This window comes from Rhinoraja longicauda, chromosome 8, assembly GCF_053455715.1.
Source record: "Rhinoraja longicauda isolate Sanriku21f chromosome 8, sRhiLon1.1, whole genome shotgun sequence".
Classification (NCBI taxonomy): Eukaryota; Metazoa; Chordata; class Chondrichthyes; order Rajiformes; family Arhynchobatidae; genus Rhinoraja; species Rhinoraja longicauda.
The window spans coordinates 24,812,603-24,829,077 of NC_135960.1; the positions used below are offsets into that span (position 1 = coordinate 24,812,603).

At 39.0% G+C, this 16,475-nt stretch overlaps 1 protein-coding gene across 3 annotated transcripts in view; it reads left to right on the forward strand.

Annotated features, from left to right (window-relative positions):
- nckap5l (NCK-associated protein 5-like) overlaps window positions 1-16,475 on the forward strand; it is a 542,250-nt gene that overhangs the window by 447,978 nt on the left and 77,797 nt on the right. For all 3 annotated transcript variants that reach the window (XM_078403437.1, XM_078403436.1, XM_078403439.1), the window contains exon 9: window positions 8,045-8,146. In XM_078403437.1, coding sequence (XP_078259563.1) covers window positions 8,045-8,146 — 102 coding nt within the window. The remainder of the gene's footprint in view (window positions 1-8,044; window positions 8,147-16,475) is intronic.

The following is a 16,475-nucleotide window of genomic DNA, read 5'->3' on the forward strand; positions in this document are numbered from 1 at the left end:
CATGCAAACAACTATTTTCACTGTATCTTGATACAAGTGACAATAATAAACCAGTAACAATTCCTAATTTCAAAGGCAGCAGACACAATTATATCATTCAGTTTTCTGGTTAGTGATGCATCCATTCTTAGTACACGAGGAGGTCTTTTGGCATTTTCCAAGGATCTATTTATCTTATTTTGACACTCGCTTTAACTTGTTCCCATGACTCTGAATTTTATTTTTATACAATTTTCATCTAATCACTTGCTCAGTTCTGCAACAGGTTTGTACAGCACAAATTCAATCATCTTTTGAAAATTGGGTGAAAATAACACACTCATAAAGGTGAACGATTAACTCCTAATTTATATCCATGTCAGCAGTTCCAGGCAAGAGGCATTGTTTAATGAACATAAATGCTGTCACTTATTTGAGTTCTAATTTGGGGTGCCATTTCTAAAATTTATTATAAGGATGGTACATTTTATTCCATATTTATACATGTTGTGCAGGTATGTGTTTACAAGCATTTGATGATTGTTGTCTTCTGTGACACTGGTGATAATTTAATAATCTGCTGAAGTTATTCAGGAGTATTTACAAAGTGCAAACGTGTTTGGTTTAATTTATGCCGTATCAAGACCTTAAAGAGCATCTGCTCTTGGTCAGACTCACCCTTGAACTTCGGGTTTTTAAAATTCATGCATGTTCCATTACTGGAAATATGAGCTGATAACATTACAACTTGGGAGACTGAGCACTTGAAACATAAGAGAACAGAACTTATCTACTGCTACGAAATGAGACCGCAGACATTTTTGGTGAGCTAAGTGGGAACTGTGGATAGCATTATTGCCAAATGGGAAATCACAAAACCCAACGGAATTAGGGCAGCCTTGCTCTACAAACTCATTGCTGTGCGGAAACAAGGAACTACAGATGCTGGTTTACAAAAAAAGACACAAAGTGCTGGAGTAACCCGGCAGGTCAGGCGGCACCCCTGGTGAACATGGATGGGTGACATTTCAGGTCGGGCCACATTGTTATGGTTTGCACCCTTTTAAAACCATTCACATCTGAACTGCATCTGTCACAGGAGGCAGGAGCTTCCCAGCACATCATTCGTGCACCAACCAAATAAAAATGGCTGCTTATGACTGAAATGCAATTGAGAATGGAGGTGGGAAAAAATGAGGGTCAGGGGTTCATTTTAGAGATTAATGATCTAGATTGCCTACAAGGGACTATGAGAGTGAATCGGATTGTGCCTTGTAATTTGGGTAGCCCAATCAGTGGCAAACGCTGATCAAGAGATCTGTGAAGTAAACTTATTCATTCACTGACGATACTGCCCTTGCAGAGGTCTGGTGACGCCAAAGCTTTTTGCCTAATGAAATCCTAATACTTGGGATAATTAATTCCATGCAATTATGACATCCTGGGGTGAAAAGGGATGGAATATTTAAAAACATGCATGGTTCACCATTTTCAGCCTTGATGTACATGTTTTACTGTGAGTTATTCACAAAGATCACAACCTTTTAATTGAGCTTCTGTTATGCAAAAGTATTTACATGTGTGAAAACACATCAGGAAAATAAAACCTATGTTTGGAAGAATAACTCCTGGCAGTGCCTGGTCTATTTTCCAATGGGTGGGGTTTCCATGGAAATGGATGCACACATTTGAATGGGGTCAATTTTCTATTTTTATCCAAGCATTTATGTCTCAAGTAATCAGATTAAAGAATCATAGACATATCAGCAAAAAGACTGGGTCGGAAATACAGACCATAAGACATAGGAGCAGGATTGGGCCATTTGGCCCATCGAGTCTACTCCACTATTCAATTATGGCTGAGTTACCCCAGCTTTTTCTGTCTATCTTCGATTTAAACCAGCATCTGCTGTTCTTTCCTACACATTCAATTATAACTGATCATTTTCCTCTCAACCCCATTCTCCTGCCTTCTCCCCATAACCTTTGATGCCCTTTCTAATCAAGAAAATCAAATATAAACTATACAATGAGATTTAATCAGTGATTAATGGTGAGATTGAAAGGGAGAAGAGATGGATAAATGCTACTTATATATTTTTAAATGCTATTAATAAATTCCCAACCAAAAGTATTTTACATCATACGAGAAGGTTTATTATCAATAATTAGCACTCTACATTACTAATGACTACAATGCCTTGGCAATGTTCTATGGTGAGTTCAGTACATGTTTAATTCAAAGATAAAATAATACCATGCTATTCAGTGCATTTCAATGGTGAAGCAAACAATGAGATGCCACTTAAAAAATAGCAACAGGGCAGTGTAACATTCACAGCAGCTTCTGGTCTTTATCTTGCATCTGATGCTTGCTCAAAGTTGGTCTGACATTGGATATGTTATTAATTGGGAGCATCATCAGTCTTACTGCTTTGTTTCACCAAAAACTTCCCTCAACCACCATTGCACATGGTTGCAGTATATTTACTTGCTTAGGCGACTCTAACAACTCCTCCAAACCCAGGACAAAGCAGCTGGTACATTGAAACACCACCATCTGCAAATTCCAGTTCAAGTCATATAGCATTTTGATTGGAAAGAAATAGCTGTTCTTTTATTATTGCTGGGTCTAAATCTTGCAACACTCCACTCATCAGTATTAGGAGAGTGCTTACACTAGGACAGCAGTGGTTCGAGAAGGCACTATCTATCGATGCAGTTAGAGAAAGACGATGATGCCTTTTCCAGTGACATGTAGGTCCCAAAGAATTAATTTAAAAAGTATTCCTGTTCACTGTTAATGCTACAATTAATCCGCCAAAATACAAACAATAGGTGGCAGGTTTGACTGCATTTGTTCAGACGAGTAGTAAAAGGTCAATGAATGGGTTAAACTAGGGAGAACACAGAACAATGGTGATGACGGCTTACGGCGAAATAGAAAAGGCTATGAGAAAGCTGGTACATGTCTGAATATTTATTTATACAATTCAAATCGAGCCAAGTTCATTGACCTGGGGCCTCAGAACCAGAGATAAACTAGTAAATTCACTATTATATATATGCAGTAGGTCATGGCATTCTCATTATAGTGCCAGCACTCTGGCAATGAAACTTTTATTGATCTTCTTTAGCTTAAAGGATTCAATTGGCCACTGTGAACACAGTTGAAATTCTTTATCACTAATCTTTAGGAGGACAAATTCAACAATAGCAGTCGAACACTGAGTAGCAATAGTAGATGATTGAACTGTAAATGTGCATCCATTTTGAAACGTCATACTGCTTTCAAAGAGAAAGGCAACTTTTGAGGAATTTCTTTCCCATCAAAAAGAGGCAATAGCTACTCTGAAGGAATTAATTAAATGCATAAAATGCTGGGAGTTGATAATGTGAGTGAGAATTTGGTGTAAATGCATCGATGCATCAAGAGAATTAAATATTAATACATAATTATAAAAGTTCAGTTAATGGAGGTTAAGATTAATTTAGTGATTCATAGTGTGGTATCATTGGGTCACGTATTATTTTAAATTCCTTGTTATAATCTTTCCTCATTCACTCACTCACTCACTCACTCCTATCACTTCTTTGTATTGTACACTTATCTTTTGATAATAAACACGGGAAAATATGCTTAGAATTACACAGATGCATCTAAGTGCACTGCAGCGATTTACAAAAATCCTAATCCAGGCATTGATTAGTAAGGTGGTCACTTCAAGATATAATCCCCACACTGGATAGTGTTATGTTTGCCATTACTTTACAGTAAAACAACTGCTGGTAAGCAAGTTTGAATATAATTTAATAAACGTTTGTCTGAAAGCTCCACTGAATAATTTGTAAATGAAATTCAAGCTATTTTCCTTTGAAATATCGTGGAGCTCACGGTCTCTGGTTTGAGACCGACTTCGGGAGCTCCAAGCCACAGGAGCTTCGACCGCCCCAACGCGGGAGCTTTGATCGCCCCAACGAGGGAGTTTTGATCGCCCCAACGCGGGGGTTTCGACCACCGGCTGTGGGAGCTTCTATTGCCCCGATGGATGGTTCGACTGCCCCGACTGCACAAGAATAAAGAGGAAGAAATTTGGTCTTTATTGCCTTCCATCATAGTGAGGAATGTGGGGAATCCGCTGTGGTGGATGTTTATGTTAACTTTTATGTAGTTGTGTGTCTTGTTGCTTTTTTTTAGTATGACTGCATGGTAATTCACCTATCATTGTACTTTAATTGGTACACGTGACAATAAAAGACCTTTGAAACCTTTGAAACCTTTGAAGAAGGGTCTCGACCTGAAACGTCACCCATTCCTTCTCTCCAGCTGTTAGTCCAGCAGTTTGTGTCTATCAACAATTTTTTTAGTTCTAAATACTTCCACTTGAATGTGGACCCTTCCAGTTTGAATTGCTAATTCTAACTAAATAGATCTACTAACTACTAAACCCTCAATATTTCCAATGAATAGATAACAAATCTCCTGAAACTGCAGGATGGGATCAGTTACATGCTTGGTTGGAGAGATTAAGTATTAGGAACAGGAGTGGTCTATGCAATTCTGCAGGGTTGCTCCACTATTTTTGAAGGTCATGTCTTGACCTTTAGATATGTTCTGTTTTCTGAAAGGAAGTGTCAGAATTACTAGCAGGCAACAAAATTGCAGCAACACTTTGTTTCTCTCTTGAAAGATTGAATCAAAACTGAAAGGTTACCAGTCTGTTGGAATCATGGGATTTTGCACTCTCCCTTTGGGCAATTTAATTTAGAGATACAGTACGGAAACAGGCCCTTTGGCCCGCTTAACACATCAAACACAATTTACACTAGTTTCTCATCCAGGCCCCACACACCAGAGGCAATTTTATAGAAGCTAATTAATCTACAAACGCTTTTGTCTTTGGGATGTGGGAGAGAACCAGAGCACCCAGAGGAAACCCATATGGTCACAGGGAGAATGTGCAAAGTCCACACAGACAGCATTCAAAGTCCGGATCGAACCCTGGTCTCTGGCACTGTGAGGCAGTAGCTCTACCAGCAATCCGAGACTGTCATCCAGGCTTCATTGCTGTTTCTGAAGCAGTGGTCAGGATTCTGAAATTGAGGATGATAGAAGTCTGACATTAAACTATAGATGTTAAAAGACCATAGACGTTCCATGAATGGGATAAAAGTCAATGGAATCTTTTACTATGTGAGGTTCCTTCTGAAAATTCATTGTTCTCCATTCAATCTTTTTCCAGTTTCAAATAAATTGGAAGTGGGAGGAGAGAATTGTTCTTCTGCAATCGTGTTAATTCAGTGATAATGTATCATTAACGCATCTCACACATCAGCTGTAAATGGGATTTGCCTACTAATTACTAAAGTCGCAGCTGCGGCTTGCCTGCAGTCCGTCTGTCTTTTGTGTTTTTTGTTGTTTTTGTATGAATTGTAGTTTTAATATGGTGTAGTGTTTGTATGTTATGTTTGGGGGGGGGGGGGGGGTGGGAGGGAACGGGAACTGTAAAATTCTCTCTCCCGAACGGAGACGCGACCTTTGTTTCTGTGTCGTGTCTCCGTTCCCGCTGCGGCCTACCACCAGCCATGCACCTGGGACCACCTGGGGCTCTGGTTCGCAGAGCCCGCGGCCCGGACTCACCACCTACGGCGCTGGCTGCCTGCGGATGCTGCGGGAGCGGCTGCGATTCGTCTCCGGAGGCTCCGGCGCGGGCCGCGTGGACGTCGGAAGCCCGCAGGCCCCTGGATGGGGGCCGACATCGGGAGCTCCGGCAGCGGCAGAGGCAGCGTGTTCGCCCGCCCCGAATCGCGGGGCTTGGGTCGGCCCGCCGCGGACCTTTCACCGTCCAGCGCGGCCTGAAATAGGCCGTTGACCTTTCACCGCCCAGCGGCGGCTTCAATATCGGGAGCCCCGACCGCCCCGACGTGGCAAATCCAACAGCCTGACCGCGGGAGAAGACGGCAGGGAAGAGAAAAAGACATTTTTGGCCTTCCATCACAGTGAGGAGGGACTGGAGGAGACTCACTGTGATGGATGTTTCTTTTTGTTTGGTGTTAGTTGTGATTGTATGTGTTATTGCATTTTTATTGATTATTCTTATTGGTCTTATTGTTTAACTGCGGGTAATGTTTCATTTCACTACACATTTATGTGTATGTGACAAATAAACGACTATTGACTATTGACACATCTTATTAGTCTTTTAAAAAATCATTGATCATCTGAGTGAGTGTAAGAATTATTCAGCATTGTTTTGTAACAGTCCAAAGGAGGCAGGAAACATGTTCCCAATGTTGGGGGAGTCCAGAACCAGGGCCCACAGTTTAAGAATAAGGGGTAGGCCATTTAGAACGGAGATGAGGAAAAACTTTTTCAGTCAGAGAGTTGTAAAACTGTGGAATTCTCTGCCTCAGAAGGCAGTGGAGGCCAGTTCTCTGAATGCATTCAAGAGAGAGCTAGATAGAGCTCTTAAGGATGGCAGAGTCAGGGGGTATGGGGAGAAGGCAGGGACGGGGTACTGATTGAGAATGATCAACCATGATCACATTGAATGGCGATGCTGGCTCGAAGGGCCGAATGGCCTACTCCTGCACCTATTGTCTATTGTCTATTGTCTATTGATAAAGATTAGGTGCTAATTTGTGTTTTCTTGATGATGTGATATTTTCTTGATTATATGAGTTTTCTGATAGTACTGTATTAAAATATGAAATCATATTAGCAAACTGCAGTAGACTTCAGCAGTACCATTATGGGTTAAAGTAATAGTGCTGATGTACAATTTCAAATCAGTTACTTGTTATCTATGTTCAGCAAAGCTAATAATAAAACATGTAAATCTGCTCGAGCATGAAGCCAAGCTAAACTGTTTTTTTCAATATTGTGATGTTAATTTTAATATTGACCTTGTCTTTTTTGATATTTAAAATAACAAACATGTTTAATAGACTTTGTGAAAACCATTGACAATTAGTGTAAGGATTATGATTAGTAAATTAGTATTAGTTTACCTGTCCCTTGTGTGTCATTGAACTAAATAATTGAGTATATAATCAAATATTGTGCAAATATTAATGTCCAAGGCTGTTTGAGTCTCCCGATCCCCAGTGCAATTATTTTCACTTTGTATTAATTATCTTAACAGATGACATTAATGACTTTCACTTACAATTCTTTGGAAGGAAATGCTGTGAATGAAAATTACATTCAAATTTGCTTTTATGAGCTGGAAATAACATTATCTAATGTTATTGCATTTAACACTGTCAAAATGTTGCTATATCAAGTGATTGGTGATCAATTAAATCATTCACCCTGGCTTCATTATTTTTGTTCTTGTTACACATACAACATTTTGGCTTAATTTTTTGAAAGTGAACATTCTGCATTCCATCAAAAGACTAGACTTAAATTCCATGTATTTATAACTTGTTTCTGTAACACTGAACAATATATTTTGTAATCTATTAAACATCCTGTGATATACATATACCTTCATCATATGAAAAAAAACAATTAGATTTTTACACCTGCAGGGTCATTTGCATTTGTTTATTTGCCAATAATACACTACTGATAAATTAAATTTCTACTTCTAAATTTTTTTTGCTCAAATGTGCTTTTTGAAAAGAATGTATATGTTTGATTTGTTTGCAAAATGATTTTAGTCTGAACTTTTGGAGTTTGGTTGTTGACTATTTGAAATGCAACTTTATTTCTATTTTTCCACTCTTCAAAAATTTGGGCCAACCATAACACCAAATTTGTGATATAATGTCAATTGAGGTGTTTAGTTCTGAATTTAATAAAATTAGAATTACACAGTCTTGTTGCAAACCTGAATTCAAACGTACAACATTAATTATGACAGAAGAATGAATCCATTTGCAAAGGCAAATCATGCATTAATACCTTTTGATGAAACCATGGTTCTTTTATATTACGATACTAATCTAAATAAATTCATAATACACGTGCATTCATTTCGGAGGATAAACTGGAAGTAATCCTAACTGTTTCTCATTTTGCTTTTCTTCACTGAAAGCTTTGTCAATTATTTTTCAGAAACTTCACTCACGGATTGTAGATCTTTCATCAGGGGATCTCTTCTCCAACGCAGAGAGGAACAGAACAATCAAGTCAAAAAGTACAGACACTCAAATTCACGTGGGTTCTTTTCTTTCTTTGATTTTTTCTCTTCCTGTGAAGTAAATGTCCAATTCTTGTGTCAAAGCTTTTTGTCCCGTTTGAAAAATAATGCCCGTACTTAAAAACATTACCAGAGGAACATATTAAAAAGCACTTTCAATGTTTCACTCTAAAAATGTTTCCTGAAATGCGATACCATTTTCCTAGCTGATAGAATAAGCAGAAAGTCACATTGTAGGAAAAAGAATAAATTTCAAGTCATTTCCCCAAGATACTTTTTTTAGTATTGATTACATCTCAGTCTCTCTGAAAAATGGGCAGGAGCTTTTTATTAAAGTCCATGTACCACATTACTCATCATATATTTATGATATATTATGTATGAACTTTTAAAAATTCATGTGCTCTGCAATATTTGACAAAGACAAGGGTTTTGAGACACATAGATCTTTTTCAGTAAAGGCTTTGGTATATATCTAGTTTAATATGGTCTTAAAACATGGAGAAACAAAGCCAATTTTCTAAAATATACATCATAGGTTTTGGTTTCCCGATAGCAAGGTTAAAATCAGTATTTTCCATCAGTTTGACTCCAGAGGACTTTAAAACGCCCATGTAATGGTTATATTTAACCTATTTTAGACAGAAATAAATACAGCTGTAAGTTTTAAATATTTAAAAAATGTGCATTTAAACAACCGCATGTACATGTTATGATTGAACGTGAAGGTAGACATAAAATGCTGGAGTAACTCAGCAGGACAGGCAGCAACTCTGGAGAGAAGGAATGGGTGACGTTTCACTTATGATTGAACTAGCTTAAGATTCCTGCATTGATGGTAACAAAATTGTACAAAACGCTTCTGGCCCACGGCATAATATATTATAATGCCAGAGTCCTTCCGAAGACCAGCAAGCTGCCTGAGATTACCTACCCATTAACCTTGGAACACACTCAGTGTCAGTGTGTGTTCCCAGATCCAGTCTTCCTCACCTGGTTACTTCCTAATTGTTCAGATAGATCTAATATAGTTAGGGAGCTCTCCCATTGCATCAGTTTCCACCCTAGAACTGTATTCTGTGCGCTCTTTACTTCTGAAATATCAAATATATTAATTGTAACCCATAATAAATAATTCTGAGCTAATAAGAAGTATGTAAACCTTTCTCCCTTGTACTACAGTTGCTAAAAGTTTATAATTATGTTAAAAAAAACAAGGATATAAATTTGGTTGCTTGCACTAAAGTTGACTTTATTTGAACCAAATTTCAGAAGCTGAATACCACTTCTATACATTATTTTATTTTGTGTTCATTGTGCAGTGGCTGGGGATATATTTCTACCTCATAATTCTTGCATTCTTGGAGGGTGAAATAAACAACCTAAAAAAAGTGTTACTCTTTTCATTAGAGCTGAGTTCAGTTCAATCAAGCAGAAATCTTATCTGCTGAGTTATGATTGCTATCCTATTACTGAAGGCAATATAAAGTGCCAATATGTACTAAAGCCAAGATAGTGCAGTTGTCGACAGTGGCATGAAGATGAATGGTGGTGCAGTACAGAAGCTATTTTATGCTAAAATTGAGCTAGATAGTAAAGTACTGTTTTTTTTTCTCTCATCAAGCTTATTTAATTTTCATGCAATTTCTATTAGGTTAATTGTTTCTACATGCTATAACTTGGTATTTTTTTACAGTGCATACAATTTTGGGAATCATTGGAAATAATTTGTCACATAAGTTTGGGGATTCTGAAACAAGTAAAGTCTGTGAACTATATCATATAAGTAATGCACAAAAATCATCTCATGAAAGTACTGTAATTTATTCAAACTGCATATTGAGGCAGCATGAATTAATTGTTTTTTTTATCATATGAGAGAATCCAAGCAAGGAGTAAATGCTTTGAAATCCATCAACCATTGACAGGCATATACTCCTTGGCCTAGAAATTGCTCAACACAATTTTTAGGGGATTAAAACAATGTTGTAGGTTGCACTGACACTATTTATGAAAGTAAAGAATAAGAACTTAAATGAGAAATTTCAAAGGCGAGCATTGTCTGATTTGATTGTCGAGCCCCACACTGAAGCTGACACTGTCACTTTCAGCATAGTGTTGCTAACTGCTATTTGCAAGTTTTTTTGCAGATGATTCAGTGCAACCATTGCAGGCAACACATAAAGGGAATGGCCACTGTGCAGGTAGTTAGAGGGGAATGATGCATTAATGAAAGGGGATGCTGTTGGGAGTGTCAGAATAATTGGGGAAGGCTGAGAAGGATCAATAACAGCAGGACAGATGTACTTTGTTTACAGTATGTATCACTTTATGGTCACCCCAATGCTCCTGGGAGAAAATTGTTCCTCTGTGAGGATAGGAGTTCATTCTATTGATGCCTGCAACTTGCAAGGCCTTCAAAACAGTTCCCCTCCGTGTATAACGATGGACTGAAAGAAAAGTAGATGACATCTCCTTCAGCATGGAGTTTGAGTGGCCTCCTTAATGCAGCAGTAAGGAGCAATCTTTGAGATATGTCGAGAGCAGCGGAAGCAGCCTTGATTTATCCTGAGGCTGGGAAACTGATAGTAATCATGACCCGAGCTCCTTGAGCATACATTTTAGATTGTATTTGAGATAATGTGAGGCTTGACAAAGGCTGCAGCTTGAGTGTTGGCCTCTTGAATGACCATTTTCAGGGGAAACTGAGTAAAAACTGGTTATTTTGTGAATAAATAAGGCCTGCTGTTTTTCCCACAAGCAAGCTTGAAAATCTCATTGCAAATGATTTTTGTCATTTTTGAGTAATTTGAGGAGTTTTACGCCGGCAAAAAGCAAGTGCTCGGAAGACCGAAAACCCCATTTAAAAATGTGAAAGTTAATTTCAGAACCCGGAAATATGTGTCGACTTGCTGAACTGACCTGATTTCCAATAATGGTATTTTTGGAGTTTTCGAATAAATTTCTAGCCCACAACATTAGTGACCAATAAAATGAAATTCACCTCTGAAAATCTAGTTCCATTAAAGCTGATCTAAATCCAATGTCACTCCTGATTTTATTTGAATTTTACTTTTTGGAACCCCACTTACTCTGGGATAGCTTATTGGATTGAATTTACTGATGATATTTGACTCTCAGTGGTAGAAACTGGGTCTTATGTGCTCAAGGTGCAATACGTGGTGCATCTGTGGAATTCTTTGGCACAGAAAGCTACAGAGGCGAAGTCGATGGATATTTTTAAGGCAGTGCTAGATAGATTCTTAGTACAGGTGTCAGGGTTTATGGGGAGAAGGCAGATGAATGGGGTTTACAGGGAAAGATAGATCAGCCATGATTGAATGGTGGAGTAAACTGGATGGGACGAATGGCCTAATTCTGCTCCTATCACTAATGAACTTATAAACGTATGAAATTGAAGTATTCCAAAATTTGGTTTTATTAAAAACAATGGAGATGAAAGCATATTGCAAGGCCAGATGCTGCTCTTGAGCATTTAGCACAAGTGACCGTGGACTAATTTTGACCTCTATTTTTTGTTTTTTCAGTAAATGTCAGTTATCAGTTTTGATAATTTAATTTAGTATTCTGAAATCAAGAGTAGTTTAGCTAAGTGTTTTGATCTAGACAGATCTAAACATTGTAGAGTTTCCATTTTCATTTTATCTTAGATTAAATTTATGGAAGAATGTTCTTCAAACTCGTTGTGTAGTAGGTTCCAAATTAATCTGCCCCTTTTATGCTCTTGTTAAACCACTATTTACAAATTGAATAATGGCACTGCAGTCATAAATGGAACACATAAATTACAAATAAATAGTATAGTGGTTGATATGAGAACGAGGTCACCAACACTCACTGATCATAAGGAGTAAATTAGATAGGAACATTGCCGCACCTGCAAATGCTCACTTCGATGCTGGAACCAGGAATTTACTTTCCAGATTATCTTGAAGATAGACACAAAAAGTTGGAGCAACTAAGCAGGACAGGCAGCATCTTTGGAGAGAAGGAATGGGTGACATTTCAGGTTGAAACCCTTCTTTTCTGCTGCTCCACAGGTTTTGCTGTGACTTGATGAGAGACTTGTTATTGAAAACATTTAGAAAGAATCTCTGACATTGATTTTTTTATTTCAGTTACAGAGTATTATTTCTTCAGATTTTATTTATTGGAGTAGAATTAATATTTTTTCTTTCTTTCTATTTCTTTCTATCCCATTTTTCTTTCTCTCTCTTTAATTTGTTTTCTAATTTATAATCTTGCATTGAATGAACTATCTTATGAACTTGCGCTACCAGGTTAAGACTGCTGATCTTAGTAAGGATTTTTTGAACTGATTGAATGAGGAGAGACACCATTGTTTTTGCTGTTTGCACAGATTACAAAACCAGCCATGGAGAATGTTGTTCTGTTTTGTTTCTGTGACAGCAGCCAAACTGCCCACAGAAACATTGGGGTGAACTGTATCTGTAATGAACAGCATGTGTCTTTGTTCAGTTCCAGCTGTCAAACCTGGCCTTTTCAGTGGTATCTGTGAACCACAACTGTAAATAACTCAAGTAATAGAATTTGTTTCATCGTTCTAAAACTGAATATAAACACAAGGGAAAATAATGAACTGAAGCAATACAAAGACTCATCTGTAAGAACACAACCATATCTAATGATCTTTGTAATTATAGCTGTCATTGTTCTGCGGCAATACAATCCTTTCTTGAGTCTTCTCCAGAAACAGATGCATTCCTCTGAGTTTTTACTTATTTTCTTTTTCTTTTTTCACCTTTGATTCCTGATGAGCATATTTGACATCTTTTATTGTAATACCATTCCTTGCAAGGAATGCGAAAATAGATTTTACCTTTCAGGCGATTTTTCAGAATTAAGCTTCGTATTGCACTGCAGCAGTTTGAGACAGGTTACTTGAGTTTGGGAAGCAGTCAGGCAGAACTGCTTTTACATTGCCTGACTCCAGCCCGAATGAAATGATAACAGGGGTTCTCAACAGCGAGTTACCCAAGTACCTGAATATAAGTTTCACCAAACAGTTAAAATGTGCATGGCATAATATGGAAGTTTGAAAACTCCTACTTTCTTTGAAACCAGACAAAGCGAGGGGGAATAGTAAAGTGCTCTGGGCCTCTGCACTTTGCAGCTGAGATAGTGGGACATATGTCAGAGACACTGCATCTCCCAGAGTCTCAGCTCACTCCCTCGGGATAAGCTGCTGATTTACACGATTACTGGGGATTGATTTTTGACTGCACACTTTTGCTGAACCGAGAGGGGGGAAATGGTTGAGTGGAGAAATATTAACTCGCTTTTCCAAAAAAAAAATTTGTTCAGTTCCTCCACTTTCTTTTATTTTGTATTCAACACAAAGTTATTTTGACAAGCCTTAGTAAAATGCTTGCTGAGAATGCTGACATCGATCACATCAGTATGTTGTAAGTGGTAATTGCTCAAAATTAAACCTTATTTTTAATGGATGACTAACAGAAGTTAGGAAAACAAGATCCCAATTTTGTCCACCTGTATCCTGTTGCACCCTGTATTCTATGCAGAGAGAAAATATGCACTGTAAGCATCTCTAGATTGCTGTGATCTAGTCTACTTAACTAGTGATAGGTGTGGTTTCAATTGTTGGGCTATTACATTTTCAATCATAGCTTTTCCCAAGCATCAATTATTTATTTTCTGGGTAATCTGGGACTCCTGGCTATTCTCCAGGCAATATTTTTCTTCCTTGTCTTTTTGAGCTATTTTCACTTGAGTCACAGTCCATGGCTTCTTACAGAGATTCTAGCTAGGCTGAATATTTTTTGTGAGGAAGTTAATAAGTATGCTAAAAAAATATAAGGGTCAGAGTATTTGAACGATTTTGCTCACATTCATCACAATCGAGGTATAGAAGTGCCTCGGCTTGTTTATCTCAGCTGAACTTGAGATGTCAGGTTCTCTTTTCCCATTTCTATTTCACAAGACACTCTTCCCCCTGAGCTCCACCTCAAGCTGTTGAATGGTCTGCAGCAAAATTTTGCACAAGGCTGACTTTTCATACTTAGAAATCTCTATGCGAATAGATCTTTCGAAGCCGTTTTATAGATATTTGCCGTGGTGCGGTCTGCAATGCACATAAGTATCAAATAATTGTCAGATTGTATGTCTACAAGAGGTCATCTCTTTTATAACAATCCTGCTCAGCTTCAGCGGGGCAGGATTTTTCGCTGAGTGCCAAATTCTGCCATTTGCTGGCTTTGCAAATGACATCCATGCATGTATTAAGATTAGTCACAACAACCTCCTGGCTGCCATGAAAAGAAAGGGTTTGCTCCCAATTAATGATTAAACAGCATTTTGCCTCTGAAATATCCATATGCAATGTTTCAACTGAGAATTAATTTCATTGTAAGTGTTTTCATGCTAAAATATCAATTTAAGTCTCCCAAGGGCACCTGCATGTTAGACAGCTTGGTGATGTTCTTCATGCTACAGTGTAAATCACACTGTATAAACTGTTAGGATAAAGTTCCCATTAGGAATCTTGAATTAGTTGGGTCTTTGTCCCCCAAGAAGCCTCATTGCAACAGAGGAGTACCCTTGGTCTGCACCTACTACAGTATCAAGCTTTAACAATGTGAAAGGATGATTGTTGGTGTATTCTTTCATGAGATAAATCACAGTGGCAGAACATATTCCCCTATGCTTTGCATCCTGATACCAGCAAAGTTCACCAGTCCAGCCATGCAACCATCAATCTGCTGGGGGAACTCAGTGAGTTGAGCAGCATCTATGAAGGGAAATGTAGAGTCGATTTTTTTTGGTGTCGTGTCCGTTCATCTGGGAAAGAGTAGAGGGGAGAGAGCGAGTTTAAAGAGGAGAGAAGAGAGAGGTGGGGTGTGAGCTGGCCAAGTGATAGGTGGATCTGGTGAGGAGTCTGGTGGAGGAAAGCCTTGAGTTTGGGAGCTGATAGGGAGGGAACAAAGGACTACGGATGAAATCATCTGATAGAAAAGGAAGGAGAAGCATTGAACTAAATAAGGGAGGTGGGGTGGGCGGTTGGGAACCATGGAAGGAGGAGATCCAGTGGGGGGAGCATGTCGAGATTCCAGCCAAACATCCCAATAGGTCGAGCAAACACTCACCTTCCCTCATCCCCTGTCTCCACCACCATCCCCATGCACTGTGGTAGCCATTATACACCAGTTTCTAGCTCTTATGCTATCACATTTCGACTTTGAAGAAAAGTAACAGGTTGCTGGCATTCCAGTTCTTGCATCTAAGCTGTCCCTGCTGGATAATGCCTTCTGTGAACCTCTAGCCTATTTAAATTAAGGAAGAGAATTCCATTGGGCATTTCAGTATCGAGCACCATACAGACGAGCGTAAGCAATAACCACTTTTATATAAATTTTCGCAATACAGTATCTTTTTCTTCGGTATCATAAAAAAAAATCAGGATCCACACCAAAGTCAGTTACTGCACCCCAGGCTTCAATTCTTTCATCCTTGTCGTGCGATTCTTATTTTAAAATATCTATGACAAAGTCCACAGGCCAATCCCAGAAGTAGGTTACATTGAGTGAGCATTAAATTAATTTCAGATATTTTAATATCAGGATGAATGTATTTTTTTAGGTCTACGCAGGGGAAGAGAGGGACTGAGGAACTATCTAAAGTTGGAGAAGTCAATGTTCATACCGCTGGGCTGCAAGCTGCCCAGGCGAAATATGAGGTGCTGTTCCTCCAATTTCCGGTGAGCCTCACTATGGCACTGGAGGAGGCCCATGACAGAAAGGTCAGACTGGGAGGGGGAGTTGAAGTGCTCAGCCACCGGGAGATCAGGTTGGTTAAGGCGGTCTGAGCGAAGGTGTTGAGCGAAGCGATCGCCGAGCCTGCATTTGGTTTCGCCGATGTAAAGAAGTTGACATCTAGAGCAGCGGATGCAATAGATGAGGTTGGAGGAGGTGCAGGTGAACCTCTGTCTCACCTGGAAAGACTGTTTGGGTCCTTGGATGGAGTTGAGGATGGAGGTAAAGGGACAGGTATTGCATCTCCTGCGGTTGCAGGGGAAAGTGCCCGGGGATGGGGTGGTTTGGGTAGGAAGGGACGGGTGGATCAGGGAGTTACGGAGGGTATGGTCTCTCCACTTTCTGCGATCCGCAGAGACCGTTCCCTTTGTAACTCCCTGGTCCACTCGTCCCTTCCTACCCAAACCACCCCATCCCCGGGCACTTTCCCCTGAAACCGCAGGAGATGCAATACCTGTCCCTTTACCTCGATGGTTGGCATGGACTCAGTGAGCCAAAGGGCTTGGTTCCATGCTGTATCTTTCAATCAATTCAA